This window comes from Myxine glutinosa, chromosome 12 (genome assembly GCF_964187855.1).
Source record: "Myxine glutinosa chromosome 12, kmMyxGlut1.1, whole genome shotgun sequence".
Taxonomy (NCBI): Eukaryota; Metazoa; Chordata; class Myxini; order Myxiniformes; family Myxinidae; genus Myxine; species Myxine glutinosa.
Window position 1 is genome coordinate 83,862,833 of NC_136272.1, and position 19,152 is coordinate 83,881,984.

The window sequence follows — 19,152 nt, forward strand, 5'->3', positions numbered from 1 at the left end:
CATATCTTATCGTACACCGTCATTTATGGAGGGACGGTAAGCAAGCTGTCTCGTCTGTGAGCACTTATTGGTGGTCATAAAAGATCATGTGGTGCCTTTCAAAAAAATGTACAACTATCTGCTGGTGTCCCAGCCATATTCCAAACTGTTTCCTAAGCCACAAGCGAAGAGGAGATTGGCACCGGCAATGTTCGTTGAAACCCGTCAATGGTCACAGTAATGGTTACGGTCAATGGACAGACAAAGACAGATCACTAGGTATTGTCCTGATCACCTGAATTTGTCCACCGATGTACAATATTGTCCTGCTGAAATGTATCTGATTGATTTAATCACTCACTGCTGGCATACCTACCATTTGTGCTCTCCGCATCATCACCTTCTTACGGCTTTGTGCTCTCGGCATCATCACTTTGCCAACATCCCATCTTCAATACATACAATCCAATCATCATGCTTATTAGATTTGCCTCATCTCTAGATCGACCCAAGCAGCATTGCTGCTAAAGATGGACGCATCCGGGAAGGAGACAGGATAATGCAGGTAAATGAAAGCTTATATGATGTGAATTTACCACTGTATTGAATTGTCAAATACTGAGGCCTCCACATTTCCTGAATCTCCATGAAATACCCCTACAGGCTGGTTGTATCTACATCACCACACCGACGGATACCCGTCATGGGACACACAATGAAAGAAAGAAAATCGTTGACGAGGCGTTATGCGGAATATATATTTTTAATTTTGAATCTTGATTTTTCCCACATGGATAAAACATTTCTGAAGTTAGTCGAGATAAACATGACCTCCATTAGAAATGCCTCTCTTATAGGTTTGCAATGCTAACACATGTGGCTAAAAATCACAAATGAAGACAATGCCAGGATCACTGCTCACCTGCGCTCATTTGTTCCTCTTTTTCCCTCCTGTGGATTCAACTTCCACATCCTCATCAATCTCATTCTTCCCTCCAGGTCTTCAAGACAGATGTTTACCACCATCTCAGATCATCCCCAATCCAAAGCCATGATCTTTTCTACCCTTGTTAACCCCAACCCCAATCCCTCCTCCTTTTCTAGTTTTCCCTCCTGGGAGTTTCCTTCTGTGTCCATCTTTTCCACCCCATGCGTCCTCTCCTGCCGCCCATTCCTCCCCACACCCATTGTTTGTCCACCTCCCTCTGTCTTGGTGTTCGGCTCTGCTGTTGGTGTTTTCCCTTGTCTCTCACTACTGTTTATTTTGTCCTGTTTGCATCCTGATTCATTCAGTGTACTAGTACTAGCTCTACGAGCCTCGACTATGCATTTACATACACAAAACATGTTCAATAAACAGGATCATAATCTTTTATTTTCCTTATTAAAAAGCAATTTCCTTTTAATTGATCAAAGGCACATAAGAAGCTTATACATTGACTACTTACAGAACAAGGCTAATGGAAGGCAACTTTTACTCAAATGACAAGGACATTAGTAGACAATGACAAATCAACAATAGTATACATGGAGCTTGGCCCTGGGATTGTATCTCATGAGATACATGTTTAGACGCAGTTGTGAACAGGCCAAGCCAAATAGCCCTTGTGAGCCAGGCCCCAAAATTCTCATCATCGGTATCAATCAGATGGAGCAAGGCTATTTGTGATTTTTAGCAAAACTATGGTCCCTCGAGATGTAAAATGTATGATAGCAGTGTGTAACTCTCGGCCTTCTCTGTTTTATCACTCAATATACAACCTTGCCCCTAAGGTCGCAGGTTTCAGATTTCGCAGGTTTCAGATTCCAGATTTTCCATCCAAAATGTATCGGGTCATTGAGTTTATGATGTATAAAGAATGTTCACAAGTATTTTCACCAAAGCTTTGTATCTTATTGGCAATGACATTAAATTCCTCAAATAATAGTATAAAATGTATACACCAGTGATAAATATAATGGCCACAATGAACTTTAAAATATGAAATAAGTGCCCAAACTGCTCAAAATGAGGTTTTTTCAATCATATAGTTTTACATTTAATTACTTAAAGACATCATGCACCCAAATAGCATCATTCATCAATAATTAATTTGTCCCAGGAGACCTTTCCCAACATTTTAATACCATTTGCAATCTTATCTGATGTATGTTGACAAGTATGTGCCCCACTTCATACACTGAGCCTCAAATTGTGATTCTTGCCAATTTTGTGACTACCATTGGAATGCGATGCAGATGGCAATGTTGATTCAAAATTATTAAAAGTTTGGTGACCCAATGAATCGTTGCACTAGTCGGCTATCATATGGTGCACAAAGGTGGTGATTCCAACCTCAATATTATGCTACATTTGTGCTGAGACCAGGATATTTCCAGAAAATGACAATCAATTTGTGTATATCAACACTGTGTGTAAATAACTCACACTTATCATAGTTATTCTTTTATTAATGGGTGCCAGGGAATCATATTGCAATAGGTAAACAAGAAAGAGCAATCAGAGATTGCAAACCCTCACCAGGATGTATTTTCAGTGGTTTTTAAGGCTTTTGTGTTAAAACAAATATGGCGGCCGAACCACGTGACTGATGACGTCATCATTATTATTTTTCCGAACTAATTTATTCATAGATTATGCTCAAGAAATTTTATCTTGATCGGATGAAGTGTTGCACTTGTCGAATTATGACGTCATAATGGAACACATCATCATTAACATATTTTATTCCCCATGGAGAGTTCTTTACAATGAGCGATGTCTCAATTTTTTCTATTCAGCGCTTTCAGAGATATAGAAGTGCAAAGGTTTTCGGTTTTTCCAAGATGGCGGCTGAACCACATGATCTATGGCGTAATAATTATCATTAAAAAATTACACAGTTGGAGTTGCACCTATGGTGAAAATTTAATGTCAATCGGACAAACGGTTGCAGAGAAAATCATATTTATTCTGTGCGGACAAACAAACAAACAGACAAACGGACTCAAATGCAATACCCTCTCCTCTGGCGAGGGTAATAATGCACAAACTCCTTTTGGATGAAATATATATTTCACGAAATACAGTGGATGCATACTTCATTTACACTATTTCTTGCAGAAGCATTAATTGTATGGTTATAGTGTATATGTGCATGTAAAAGTGACATTTATCCTGATTTTAATATTTATATCTGTTTGTACAGTAATATATCTGTTCAACACAATACATGGATAGACATCAGTGGTAAAATATATAAATATAAGTTTATAAATTAAAAAGTAATAAATAAATACTTTAAAATATATACAAAATATATAAATTAATAAAGAAATACTTAAATACTATACATTCTTTATACACCATAAACCAACCATGACCCTAAACATTTTGGATGAAAAATCTGGCAATTCTCGACCTTTGGGGTAGGGTTGTATATGGAGCGATAAAACAGAGAAGGTCAAGAGCTACACACTGCTGTGACATATTTTCCATGTCTAAGGACACTAGCTAGCTTCGTTAAATAATCACAATTAGCCTTGCTTCCTCTGGCGGATACCGAGCAACCCCATTGGCTTTAATTTTAAAGGTTCTCCTTGAAACCTGTGAAATCGCAAGTTCATGTATTATTCATATGATTCGGAAAAGAGATTGATGTTGCAAAACAAGGGTCACCATCATCAGTGAGAAGTTTTGCCACTTTGAGTGGCTGGCCGTTATTGAGACGTTATTTGTGGAATGGAAGTTGTGGAGAGAAAATGCATGTCATTCGATTTATTTATTTTTGTGTGTCAATCTTGGTTTGCTGCCAGTGCTGTCCAGGAAGGTATCAATGTAAATGAGTTTCATCTAAACAGAGTGCTGTAGAGGTTCATTCACTTGATCATAGCTAAATAATCTACACCAAACAAAATATACGTATCGTTTATTATATGGCACTAGCTTACAAAAGGACGACAACAATATTTTAATGTAATTTTATGGGTCTAGACAAGAAGCAATGAATCTGTGGATTACCCTCAAGAAGGTACCTGGCATCTTCCATAAACCCACAGCTTCATCGTTCAGGTGAAATTCCAGGTTTGGTCTTATTACTACAAAGCTATTGATAATTAGCTCTTGCATGGGGTACTGAAATCAAAATTGGATTTTCCAATACTGTAGTTATTGCAATCTTGCAAGTTGCAAGTTGTATTGCAATCTGGATTCTGCCAAAGTAGTGGGTGGAGTTTTTTCTAAACCTTCAACAATTTTAAACCTTCCGTTACGTCCTGATCCGTTCAGTGTGCTCGCTCTTCCACGAGCCTGGACCATGTATACAAAAAAGAATTGACCAATTTAATTGCAGCTCAATTTGTAAGAGTTTCATGTCGACTTAACTTTATGAATAATCCAGAATCACCAACTTGTGGTTGACAAAGCACCAAAGTGTATTTCTTCCATACATTCTAAAATAAGCAGCCATTCCTTTCAAGCCGTGAGGTGCATGGGGGTGCCGAGGCCAAAAAATGATTGGTTTAAAAAATTGGCTGAAGAGTACAATTCTGGACGGGTTGCCACTCCGATGCAGGATCCTCGAACGGTATATTACCCCAGTAATCTGGTACTCATTTTGCCGAGCTCGGAAGGATGACAGGCTAAGTCGACCCACCTGATGTTATTTCAATAGCACGACAGAGGCTCAAACTCAAGACCCCAACATCTTAAGCCAGCCACCTTAACTGTTAAGCCAACGCCAGACTTTCGTCCAAGAACATGTTTGGTATCTCCCGCAATGAAGCTGATTCTGAGAGCCTTTCACTCACTCACCGCAGGCTGGTTAGTGGTCTTTCTGTCTTCTACCGACTCCTCTCCAGCCTAGCTCCCCCAGCTCTGTCTGTGCTCTTTCCCACAAATATTCCTGCAGGACACAAAAGATCTGCCAGCTACCCTCTTATGGTTAAACTGCCAAATCAAGACTCTCTGCTCACCTTCACTCCTTCATTCCTCTTCTCTCTCGCCTCTGGAACAAACTCCCTCACTCTCTTCAATCCCACTCCTCCCTCCAGGTCTTTAAAACAGCTGTTCACCACCATCTCTTGTCTTCCCCCTTCCAAAACCTTGATCTCTTCTATCCCAATAATACACCCCAAATCCACCTCTTTCAATCGCCAACTTCTTTCCTGAAATTCCTAGTAGTGTTCATTGGCTTTATAACGTGTACCCCTTCTCCCCTCCCCCCAGCCCTCTTCCCTCCACAGATCTACCGACGTCCCTGTTCTCTACTGTTGTTGTGCTTGTGTGCTTCCCTCTCTCTCCCCGTCTTGTCTCCTACTCCCTATATTATATGTTTTATATGTCCGTTTATGTTTTTTGTGTTTTATGTTATCTCTACCACGAGCCTCCATCTTGCATACAAAAACAAGACCAAAAGTCTAACTAGTAACAGCAGCGTAGCCGGGCTTGTAAAATATTCTAAACCACAAACACATATGATTAGCTTTTTTAACAGTCGCTGATGGTGCTTATAACATTAAACAAAGAAATTTGGAGGAATCTCGACATCCGTGAGGTAAGTTTTACTTACAGAACTGAGCGAAGAGCTACTGTGATCTATGTACCCCACAAGAGTTGGAGGTGTGCTCATTTACCAAGCAGCTAGCTTGCGCTTGCCAAGGCAGCTGTTCCTTAATGGTTTTGAATGGAGTGCTTGCTCGAATGCTTAAACCACTCGGCAATCTCTCCACAAGAAACTTGGTAAATGAACACATACCCAATGTTCTTGAGACCCGACCATATATCTACTGTAATCTATATACCCTAAAGAGGATTGACCCTTCCTGCCCCTCCCGTAGTGAGTGGGTGTTGGCCTACCAGTTAATTAAAATGTTGGTCAGTGGACTCAGCCGTCGTAATGACATCATAGACGTAATGATGTAACGGACACAAAACTGATATATTTTAACTTCCAGTAAGTTTGCAGTCACTACGAAGGGATTAGTGTTACGATTAGATTTACTATTATACTAACGTTACGTTATCATTATTTCGAAAATAGTATTACCATTAAAAACCGAGGCCAATTCCCTACTTCCTCGGTTATTAATATTGGTGCCGAACACTGCTTAGATCATTGATCATGAACCATACACCGCTTCAATCCATTAACTTTCCATTCACGACATTGGGACTAAAGTGGTATGGTTATATATACTATATTATTATTATAATTATTATTATTACGAAAACGATACGACTGAAACGACACACTACTGTATTAAGAAACCTGGGCTTAATTTGTCCGAAGCGGTCCGAAGATGAGTCATAATGCCTAAGGCCTATACGTACCATACCGTATTGTTGGAAGAGACGTAACGTCTATGCTTTCGATATTTCATGATCATTTTAACAATCGGTTTGTTTGTGTTTCACACTGAATGAAAAACATAAAGGTAGAGCATGGCGATTGTGATATATGACAGGTTCGACGAGATGTTCCGCATGAACGGCATATAAATCAAAATGGCGGAATGTGGAGAGTCAGCCGCCGTAATCGTAAATTTTGTATGTGCTATAGTTTTCAAATTATGATCTTGGAGCGATGTGGAGAGTCAGATGACATCAGACGTAATCACATCACCCTGTCATGTGACCATATCCTCAGCTCTGATTGGTATACATTTGAGGGGACATACATACGGATGGACAAAAACTGTTCTAGATGGCTTCGCCCGATGGGCTATGCCATAAGAAAAGAAAAAGAATAGAACATAACAATTTTACAAATCATAGAGTCGAGAGTGGTAATGGACTGAGTCTTGTGACACAAAATTTCACAGCTCATGTACTCCCTTTTGCCTACCTTTTCAACTGAAACGAACAAATTCATTTCATTTATCAAAAGTTTATCTTTCTCCATCCCTTCACTCATCTTAATCTCATATTTTCCTGACATTCTCTCTCTGTTCATGTGATGGGCAGATAAATGGTGTGGAGATCCAGGACAGGGAGAAAGCTGTTGCATTACTCACCAAGGAGGACAACCAACATGTGTCTCTTTTATTGGCTCACTCAGAAATGCAGGTGCGCAAGATAATCCTTCTGCATCTCATGTATGGGCTCAAATTATTTCCATATGGCCTAACACACAAGTAGAAAAAAAAATCAAATAATGGTGATTGTTGTTTTGTAAACATTAATCACAACACTGCTAATGAAATAAATGCTATCAACAGTCTTTTGAAGAAATCGATCCTCATATTAATCAATGTTTTTGATCTCTCAGTCAGCAATGTCAATATCTTTATGAGAATAAAATTCTGTTGGATGAATTAGCTAATAAACAAGCTTAAAATTTTGGCAGTACAAATCCTTTTATAGGAAATGGGCACGCTTTATAGCTTTTTCATTTCAGTCTAGAAAGTGTGCACAAAAATATTTATTAAATTATATATTTGCATCCTCTTGATGGAAAATTATCGACTAACCAAAAAGTATACTCTCCATAAAAAAAGAATATGTAGAATTGATAATGTGATTGTTGGAGAACAGTTCCAGCATTCATTGCAAGTGCTTTTTTGGCACGAGGGATGTGTAGAACACCTGATTGCAGGTTTCCATGTCATTTCATTGCTTCGTGCAATAATAGTTCACCACGTGCAACTCATACACCCGTAGCTTTTTAGAAGCGACACGAGGCATTCTGAGCAGATTCGAAACAGTCTTTCCGAGACACCAGCGTGTGGATCATCCAAAAAACACTGATTACATTATTTAAAAATCCATCACAATGCGACGTGTGTCCGAAAGTGAGAGGAATCGAATCATTGGACACCTTCAAATAAGGTCTTCCATTAGCCATGTTGCAAGGCTCTTTAACATGAGGAGAGTAACTGTTTATGACCTCAGAAGACGTTATCAAGCCACTGGATAAACACGAGATATTCCAGGAAGTGGATGACCCATGAAAACGACTCCCCCTCATTACCCATACATTTGCATGACCCATCTACGCAATCAGTTTCAAACTTCCCAGAGTACTGCAAACACACTCCCTGGACTTTAATGCGGTGATTGCAGCCGCAGGTGGACATACCCTATGTCAAGATTGTTATTTCCACATTGGGTCCTGATGTGAAAACATTTGCCACAATGCAACATGACATAATTAGGCCACAATGAAATGGACGTGTAATTCTTCAGCATTTTTCTCTGTCAGAGGTTTGCACCCCATCTGTGTCACATGATGTCACATAAATAAATCTCATTCACAACAATCACATGTTCAGTCTTTTACGCAAAGACTTTATGATGGAATATGAAAAGATTTACCTTTACATGCTCTTAATGTAAGATAATTATCAATAAATTCAAGATGAGGAAAAGAATAACATGAAGACAAGAACATTGGATGTGCCACAGCATGATTGGGGGTGAGTTGCGTGTGAAAGGGGGACATAGGGATAGCAGCACAAGCTCAGATTTACGAATGGGAGTGTACATGAGGTGGTAGTGGACAGTTGACGTGAAATCTTGGAGGGAAGAGCTCGAGACAACAGTCTCAGTAAGACAGTTTGAGAGGGTACATGAAAGAATGAAGGCGACCATTATGCTTAGATTTGAGAAAGGTAACAAGGTAAAGGGATTATAATATAAATCTTGCAACCTGGACAGCAATGATTGGACAGGGAGACGAGTGCAGGAGGAGCAAGAGCAGAGTAGTTAGTAAAATACTGCAAGGCAGACGACGAATAGCTGGACATTGTTTAGTGAACCTCGAGCTGAAGGGCTGTACATACCGTGATCTTCGACTCTCCATCTTACCTGACCTATGTAGTGATGTAATTTTAGGCCAGGATTTCATGAAACATCATGAGAGTGTTACTGTGCAGTTTGGGGGAGATAAACCACCACTCTCTGTCTGTGCGCTAGCTACCCTCTCCATACCACCTCCACCACTTTTCGCCAATCTCACTCCCAACTGTAAACCCATTGCTGTTAGTTTTGTTTTGTGAAAAGTTTTGGCAGAACCTCTGCATTGAGCATGACGCAGACCCTTAGACTCAGCCTCCAGTCACAAAATGCCAATGGCCAGGAGGCCCTACATTACACTTCCTCGAAGGGCTGTAGGGGGCTGAGGGGAAACAGCAGGACCAGTCTACAGGGAGAGCCATATTCCATGACACTTCAGACAAATACCTTCCGTACTATTATAAGTTGGGTACAGCAAAGGAATAATTCCAAGGTGGTACAATTTCAAATTTTAATTTGGGATTGTAAATATGTAATTATTTGGTGCACCACCCTTATTTGATTTGTGTCCTCATTGTAAACAATAGTTTGCTTTCTATCGGGAACCTAAGGATAATATTATTTAGTGCTTGGACATGAAAGAGAGCACGAGATTTTTGTGTTTAAAAATAAGAGAAACTGCTCCCCTTGTCCATCAGGAATTTTGCTGGTCTATGTGCGGTACGTATGCTAACCAGTCTCGCATCAGGCAAAGCTGATACAAACTCAAAGCTTCCCTTATTGTGCCACTCCATTTTTCTGTTTGTCCATTCCCGTAGCTGTAATGACATATTGTATATTTTGAGAACAGAATATTGTCGGAACGTCAAACTTCCCAGACACAATGGTTGTCCCATGGGGAGTGTCGAGAGGCTGGGGGCAATTTTGGTGGGTTTGGAGGGGGTGTTTTTTTTTAACAACTTACTTGATCGCCAAATTTAGCACAGATAACGAGGAAAGATGGAGAGTAAATATGAGGGTAGTAATTTTAGGTTTTCTACAATCGGGTCTTTATTATTAGTTCCCTACCGGTTTCACCGGAGTGGACTTTCGGTTTGCTCTCGGTCTGTCTGTCCGTCCGTCCCACCTGTGGTTGTTCAGACTTTTTTTTCCCATACCCTTCAACATATTCAACTGAAACTTGGTACATGGCTTTGTTATGGTAAGTTACAGAACAAGTTCGAGTTTCAGGGTGTTTCGTCAATTTTTCTTAGAAAATATCACATCGGTAGGGGACATGTATTGCAAAGCAATTCTCGCTTTTGTAAACATCAGCCATATAGGCCGCAATGCAACCAAACGTGGCTTACATAATGGGAACCAAGTGGGGGGTTTTTAGTGAAAAAAATGAAGTTATTAGCTTTTATATATTCTTTTATTTAGGGGGCATTCTGAATAGGGGGACCTAGATGTCTGTAACGGTTTGAGTGATCATGACCAAACTTGGTAGGGATAGTATAGGCCCCATGGGAGAATGGGGAGGTGGAGGTTTTGGGAAGGAGGTTGTGTTTGTTGCTTGAGGGTGTAGCATGTGAAACCCCCTATTGCTTGGCACTTGTTGCAATATTGAACTACTTCAAAAACGAAAGTCTCCTATTCCCTTTCGCCTCTATCCCGATTGTTTTTGATCGCAGCTGGATGAGGGCTGGATTGATGAAGATCACAACGACTTTCTTGAGGACCTCTGTGTAGACATGATAGAAAAGCAGCATGACCAAAGCCTACAATCGACAACACCTTTACTAGATACGGTATGGGCAACATTGTTTTGTGTATCTCCAACAGAAAGAAGTTTATTTTGGCAAATGTTCACTTCTTATTTTATTTCGTAAATTTTTCTACCCTTTCCGACAAATGCCATGAGAAACAATTTTATTAAATTCATTTTGAACAGCCTCTCTATGTCTACACACCTTAGTTATAATTTGGGTGCTTAAATCCAATGTCAATTTATTGATAGGATGGAGGTGGAATTCTCTACCAATCATGGCATAGTGTGTCCCTGAGTTATTCCATATATTGCTTACAGTCACTCTTGCAAAAATCAGGTGAATCAGGTGTATTATTTTTGGTTGGCTTAACGGTTAAGATATCTGTCTTAAGATCTTAGTATCTTGAGTTCGAGCCCCTGTTGTGCCATTAAATAACACTAGGTTGGTTGACTCAGCCTGTCATCCTTCCGAGGTCGGCAAAATGAGTACCAGCTTACTGGTAACAGGGGGCAAGGAAGGGGCAGAGCAAAGCAGAGCAGAGGACAGAGCTTAGCTACGCTTCCAGAAATGATGGAACTAGTAGCCACATGCAGCATAATAAATAGAAATAACAAGAAAGACGTCATACAGAGCACGTTACTTGCAAAATCCACCTCTTCAAAAAAAAAGTTGCCATGGATACATCAAATTGTCCATTTCATTAAGATTAAAATTGACGGTCTTAATCAAAGGTTGGGTCAATTTGATTAAAATGGATTATTTTTCAGATGAAAATTTATGATATTAGAAGTTTGACCTTGAGTTGAACTTTGACCTTTTGACCTCAAAAAATAGTTGGTTTTCCAATTCAATGATGCACTATGCAATTTTCTTCCATCCCCAGGTTAATCGGATGAAAATTGATGATTTTAGAAGTTTGACCTTGAGTTGACCTTTGACCTTTGGCCCAAAAAAGAATTGGTTTTCCAATTCCGTGATGTACTGTGCAATTGCTCTTTAATTTTCAGGTTAATTTGATGAAAAGTGATGATTTTTCTGATGAAAATTGATGATTTTAGAAGTTTGACCTTGCATTGACCTTTGCCCTTTTGACCTTAAAAATAGTTGGTTTCCCAATTCAATGAGGCACAATGCAATTGCTCTTTAACTTTCAAGTCAATCAGATGAAAGTTGACGATTTTATCGATGAAAATTGATGATATTAGAAGTTTGACCTTGAGTTGACCTTTGGCCCCAAAAATAATTGATTTTCCAATTCCGTGATGTACTGTTCAATTGCTCTTCAATTTTCAGGTTAATCGGATTAAAAGTGACGATTTTTCAGATGAATATTTATGATTTTAGAAGTTTGACCTTGAGATGACATTTGGCCTTTTGACCTCACAAAAGTTGGTTTCCCAATTTAGTGACTCATTATGCAAATGCTGTTCAACTTTCAAGTCAATCGGATGAAAAATGACAATTGTCGAAATTGTCCTTATGACGAACTGTACCATCTGGTGTAGTTTCGTGAAGATCGGATTAAAATTGTGACCTGTAGGCGATTGACAGACAGACAGACAGACAGACTAACGCACAAGACGAACCAATATACTTGAAAAATCTTGGAATTTGCAAGTAATAATCTACTGTTTCACAATACCACTTTCACCATTACAGAACAAACAACCAGAGGAAGATACTGTGACGAGCTCTTCCAACCAACTGGAGAAGGATAGTGGCCTCGGACGTACGGATGAAAGCACTCGGCTTGAGGAGAGTTCAGACGGAGGAGAAGAAGGAAGAGGTGTGATGCAGTGGCAGAAAGATCAAGACAACTCCTGTGATCATGAACCCTCAACCCCTATTAATATAAAGACGGCGGTGAACACTGCAGTTGAAGAATGTCGCCACTTTCAGGTTGATATAATATCGTCCCTCTTTTCAAGATATACCGTTGATAGTCAACCTTCCGTTTACCTAATGTTGAGGATCCTACCGATGATAAATTCATTAGTAGAGGTTGTAGTTTCCCTTTGTAGCTGAAGATGCTCGCTCAAATGTGACATGTGAATAGTTGTCGGCATGAACTTGTTCACAGTCTGGGAGTTGCAGTCCGCACAGCAAAGACACTGAGACAGCAAGCAATGTCACCACCTGGTGTCAACGAATATCCAAGAAAACCAAACTGTTTGCTACCTGTAATTTCGTGCGATTATTTGTAATATGGCAAGTGTGCCAGGGATAACTCGCCCATTCTTCCCCAAAAACGCTTTATAATCTTTAATGTCCACCAGCTAATCTCCAACTCCATCTTAACATCCATCTGAGGGTCAGTGAACGTTGTGATGTAACTGCGTTAAAGCACCAATTTGACAGTTTATAGTCAGGTTGGGAGTCGACCCAGACTTGACGGCTCGAAGATAAATGCATTACTTCTGCATCAACCAGTTGGACCAGTGTTATATAATGTGCTTCTGATGAATAATCTAAAAATGACAGAGCACTGGGTGATCTACTGTATGCTGGTGATATTTGTACCTATCTACAGGTGTATGTGCTTAGGCAATATTGCGTTCTCATCCGGCAGACTCTCCTGGAGATGAAATGTCGAGGCCCAGCCAATGGAGACGCCTTTCCTTGGATTTCTTCAACAAAGAATGCCGTTTTAAAAGGAGACAGTGACCAGGACCTGTCGCTCTTGCGTGAGGAACTACGGAGTCTCCGGCTTGAGTGTCGTAGCTTTGTCGGCCGTCGTAACGGCTGGGCATTCCGGCCTTCTGGAGAATGGCCCGGCACTCCAACTGCGACGCCCAGCAAAGCTGAACGTTCTGACAAAGACACTTCAAGTGCCTACAACACAGCGGAGAGTTGCCGCAGCAGTCCAAGATCTCCTCACTTGTTGCCCTTGGATGTTTGTAGTCGAGTGCTGCCCCTGTCCTTATCCGTGCAACCAGGACAAGATGCAAACATGAACTCTGTGCAGATGATTGAAGATGGAGAGATGTTCGCTGAGGATAGTAAGAAAGAATGCGTAGAACCTGTGGCAAAACCCCATACCACATTGGGTGCGTGGCAGTCACCATACCCCCATATGCACATCCCAGTGCATGCTCGTCACTACCGTAGCTACATGCAGCTGGTTCAGCAGCGCTCAGCTGTGGAGTATGCCCAGAGCACAAACAGCCTATTGACCACAGCAGGAAATGAGCGAACTCTTCCAGTTGCTGGCAATGGGATGGAGATGCGGAGTGAGTGGAAGGTAAAGATTCGCAGCGACGGGTCACGATACATCACCAAGCGGCCTGTCCGGGATCGCCTACTCCGAGGTAATGCATCCACCTGCACCATTAGAGCAATAATGTTAAAGGTTTTATTTTTATCAGCAGAAAATGTTAAGCTTCTTCTTCTTTGTTGGTTAGCTTATTTGTTTGTGTTAAACCGGCGATAAAGTCCTTCGCAATTTATTTGTCCAAGTTATTACAGGATTATATACTACTGTTGATCGAAAAGAAATAATCTACCCTACATGGCTGTCTCACCGGACCACACTTGGCAAGTGTGACGAGTGTGCGAGTTGAGGCCTTCCTCCTGCAGTGGAGTGAAAACAAGCCGAGATGTTGTAATTGTTACCAGCAGACACCCGTTGAAAAATCAATGAGCCTAGATGCTTTGAATAAAGTAATTTGAAATTTATAGGAGAAGAAAAGATAGAAGAATCAGTATGAAAACCTGAATAGAATAAACCGCTGGATAGAATAACTTGAAAACTGGATGTTATCGCTAAATAATAAATCAATGTCCCGGAAGTTATACAACTTGTCTGGGAGAAAAAAAATACTCCCTTTCCGCTCCGATAAGGCGCCGGTGTTTGTAGTAAATTGTAGTAGATCATCACAGCAGATTTCAGTCGATCACCGACTATGATGACTGGGACACGAAAATCGAAATATCGCGCTCCGTAGCAGGCAAGCCCCCCGGTTCTTTGAGACAGGTTGCGGTGAGCGAAAGACGGTGGGGAAGGAGTTTATTTTGGTTAACCGATAACCGTGCACTTTTTGCACATTATTATATAGATTATTATTATTGTTGTTTCATATACAGCACAAGGCTGCGAGGTAGCATCATTCATTTTTGGTGGAGGGTGCGGCTGTGCTGCTGATGCAATTGTGTAGGTTAGGGCAAGAGTTTTAAATTTTGGCCAGGATGCCGGCAATATAGTGCACTCAGAAAGTATTCAGACCCTTTCACTTTTTTCACATTTTGTTATGTTGCAGCCTTATGCTGAAATCGTTTAAATTCATTTTTTCCCTCATCAATCTACACTCAATACCCCATAATGACAAAGAGAAAACAGGATTTTAGAAAGTTTTGCAAATTTATTAAAAAGAAAAAACAAATATCACATTGACATAAGTATTCAGACCCTTTGCTATGACACTTGAAATTTAGCTCAGGTGCCTCCCATTTCTCTTGATCATATTTGAGATGTTTCTACACCTTGATTGAAGTCCACCTGTGGCAATTTCAATTGATGATGATTGATGAATCACCCTGCCTGTGAAACATCGGGATGACATTTTATAGCTGGGTCGGGATTCAAACCCAGGCTAGACAACTTAGAGCGAGTGTGCATATCTCACGGCCATCCTGCCATGGTGTGGGGATTCATTGCTTTGTAGCCACTGAAACCATTTTTCAATTCTCTCTTGAACTCATAGTTCACTTGTTGCTTTACCGCTAAATTATAATCCTCTAATTTATTTTGCCTTCCTAACTCTGGGGATGTCCCCATGGAGAAAGAGCCTCGGTATCGCCATAGAAACTTGTACAGATCGAAGCCTGAAGAGTGCTCACCAATTGGCGTAAGCACTTAAGCAAGCACTCAAACTAAACAGTTCACCCATCGCTTAGCTGAATATGAAGAAGGAGGGATCTTTCTCTTTTTTAAGTTTGATGGACTTTTCAGAGCCGCCAAACTCTATATACGTCACACGCCCAGTCATAACAGCAGTGAATGAAGGAGCCTTTATGTGATCCATAATAATATATGGATGTCCTACTCTCTTTTAAAAATCTCAGAATTGCCTTGCAGTCAGGAATGCTTCTGGTACAAATGGCCAAAAATGTTCGGCAGATCCGAGACACCAATCCCACCTATTTAATACTTTGAAATAGACGCAATCTGGATCCGTCATTTAGAGGGAATTTTAAAAACAGATGGTTCAAATATTTTGGTTTCCTTCAAGTATCGCAAGTCCCAATAGAGTGATACGCTATCCTATGGGGGTATGATTTAAGACAGCAGAGCAGGAGGTATGACAGCCTCCCTTAAATAAATACACATATATGTACTTAGTTATAAGAATCAGTATTTTTTTTTTAATTTTCAGATTTCACTCCATATTTCACAGGTTATTTAGTACACCAGCTCTGACCCTCAAATCAGAAGACATATACTGATTATATACTTTAATTGGTCCATGAGAGGCCATCATGGAAAATCACTTCATATAAAGCATAAAATTGCTCCAAGCTCATAATTTGAAAACTATCGCACATACAAAAGCGATGGATGCAGCGATTCGGAGATTTGAAGATCAGACATTTAATGATGGGAGTAATGAAAGTGAAAAAGTAAGGAAAAATACATTTTGAGCACTTCATTGTGCAGAATGAGATGTACCCTACTCTTTATTGAGTGTTGGTGCTGTCAAAGCTGTTTCTTTGCCAGGGTTATTCTGGGTAGTTTGCCATTGCCTTCCTAGCGGTCAATGAGGGAAGAATTAGTCATTTCTTCAGGGTGCCAGCAATAGCTCCACTATTCTTTGTGAAGGACACACCATGGGATCATCAACACCCACAGGCTAATGCTTGCAGTCGGGACGTCCAGTTTAGCGTCCATACATTGATGTCTAGCTCTGTCCACACTAGGATGACGGGTTATAGCTAGGCCAGGCTTCAAATACAGGCTAGACAGCTGAGAGGTGTGTGCATGCCCCTAGGCAATCATACTAGCCAAATAATTTATGTGAAAGCAACCATGTCTTGCCTTTGTGGTTGTCTGGCTATGTCGTTCTTTGGCTTTTTGGGTTGAAATGCTTATTAAGAATAACACGTTTTAGAACTCCAATCAGAGACCCACAAAGGCAAGACAGGGCTGCTTCCACATAAACTATTGGCAAGTGTGCATACCTCTCGGGTCTAGGCTATCCTGTGAGATAAGCATATCATTAAATTAAGTTGATGGACAAGAATGCATTCTAAAGATCACCTAACACTCCCTTTCCATTTTGATCAATACTCAGAGCGTGCCATGAAGATCCAAGAGGAGAGGAGTGGGATGACAACAGACGACGATGCCCTGAGTGAGCTCAAAATGGGCCGCTACTGGCCCAAGGAGCAACGCAAGCAGCATTTGAGCCGTGCACGAGAACAGCGCCGCCGCCGCGAGTTCATGCAGAGGAGTCGCCTCGAGTGTTTGCGAGAAAATCCGCATGAGGGCAGCGCCGGAGGCGGTGGGAGCAGCAGCGGTGGCGCTTCCGAAGGCGGTGGTGGCAGCGGAGACGGCGGTAGTGGTGGCAACAGGAGTGGCCAGCAGCGCGAGGTCAACATCATTGAGCTGAGCCATCGCAAGATGATGAAGAAGAGGAGCAAAAAGATACTGGACAATTGGATGACTATCCAAGAGCTCCTAGCCCACGGCAGCCGCAGTCCTGACGGCACTCGCATTTATAACTCCCTTCTTTCTGTGACAACGGTGTGACCTTCGAGCGGATTTTACAGATTTTGCCATCAGGGGCCACACACACACACACATACACAAACAAAAACTACTTACTCGGTGAGTTTACGAACTTTCACAAAATTTCACGGTGAGAGTGGACATCACGAGTTTGTTAGACATTTTATGCCACAATGCTTGGCATCGCATTTGGAGATCGCCAAACTCTTTTTGGCCTTATAGTCAGCATTTGATGTCAAGATTTTGTAACTGCATTTTTTCACAAGACTCATACTCTTGATGGATCGTCCCATTTTGAGCTCCAAGCCAAGGGTTTGCACTCTTAATGCTTCTCACGAAACAACCAAACTGCAAACTTTTTCCTGTTTTCAACTCCAGTGTTAAAAGCAGGAATCAGGGTATTGGGTGCAAAGTGAGCCTTCTATTTGTACGATTTGCTTAGAAAGTGTTGTGAATTTTTAATGGGTGGTTTATTCACAAGGATATTAAGTGTGTTTGTCATGTAAGTTAAGTAAATTTTGTACCATCATATTTATATATACTGCATCTTTCTAAACACTGCAAAATATACACATAAACACACACACACACACACACACACACACACACACACACACACACACAAACTGTCTCAGTGGCATGTATACAGACTTTAATATTTCAGAAATAATCATTAAATAGCAGAGAGAGGGGCGATGTTGAGTGTTACAAATATGGTAAGTAACAGCTGACTTTAGTGTGTCATCAGGCAGCTGTTACCCAAAATCAGTGCAGAATAACACGATAATATAGTTTTCGATATATAAAGTCTGTATTTTAGTGAGACACCCTGTGTCTGTGTGTGTACATATACATATATATATATATATAATTATATATATATACACACACACACGAGTATATATATGTATATATATATATATATACATATATATATATACACACACACACACACGAGTATGTATATATATATATATATATATATATATATATATATATATATATATATATATATATATATATATATATATATATAGGGTGAGCCAGAAATATGGTAAAGGTAATAAGAAGTTGTATTTCAAAATAAATTCTTACAAGAAAGTGGAGTACATAACATGCCATTTATTTGTGGAAAAAGAACAACGAGGAGATGCGCATCATTTCGTCTGACACATTCCTCCAATCTTGGACGCCAATTATTCATGATGTTCTGCAACATGGCCAAGCATTCCCTCACAAAAATTATTCAATCTCATCATCTTGGTTTAATTCCTGGACAGTTTGAATTTTATATGGATAAAAGTTTAAATCCTTATGCAATATGCGGCGTAGTGGCGTGTGAGAAATTATTTAGGCTGATGCATGCTTTCGGCTGGAGCGATGCGGACTTCTCAAAACTGACTCCCTTAAACGCTCAATGTTTTGTGCCGTTCTTACTAATTTGGGTGCTCCCGGCGGTTTCTCTTTTAAAGTTGGGCCGGTCCTCTCAAACTTCTGAACCCATAACTTGATAGCACGAACAGACTGCATTTTCATGACGTTGAACTTTGAAATGGAGTTTGAATTGACATTGTGCAGCAGTTGCACCATCATTATTCTTGTAAAAAGCTTTGATAGCGAAAGCGCGTTCTTCACCCAACGAGTTCCACATGGTCACAAGTGTTCTGCCTGTAAAAAAAAACAACTAAATATGTAAAAAATAAAAATAATAGAAATGCATGTTATGTACTTCAATATCATGAATGAATTTATTTTGAAAATACAATTTTTTATTTCCTTTACACGAATTTAAAAAATGACCATATTTCTGGATCACCCTTTATATATATATATATATATATATATATATATATATATATATATATATATATATATATACATACATACATACATACATACATACATACATACTGTGCAAAGTTTTGCGTGTCATCTGTTACTTTAAATAAACTTGTGTTATTCCATGAATAATGCAACACGTGAAC

The 19,152-nt window shown here is 40.2% G+C and overlaps 1 protein-coding gene across 1 annotated transcript in view; it reads left to right on the top strand.

Annotated features, from left to right (window-relative positions):
- PDZRN3 (PDZ domain containing ring finger 3) overlaps positions 1–18,109 on the top strand; it is a 397,145-nt gene extending 379,036 nt beyond the window's left edge. The window contains exons 7-12 of the mRNA XM_068100558.2: positions 482–544; positions 6,923–7,024; positions 10,366–10,482; positions 12,103–12,342; positions 13,013–13,751; positions 16,731–18,109. Coding sequence (XP_067956659.2) covers positions 482–544; positions 6,923–7,024; positions 10,366–10,482; positions 12,103–12,342; positions 13,013–13,751; positions 16,731–17,188 — 1,719 coding nt within the window. The 3' untranslated portion in view covers positions 17,189–18,109. The remainder of the gene's footprint in view (positions 1–481; positions 545–6,922; positions 7,025–10,365; positions 10,483–12,102; positions 12,343–13,012; positions 13,752–16,730) is intronic.
- The last annotated feature ends 1,043 nt before the right edge of the window (positions 18,110–19,152 follow it).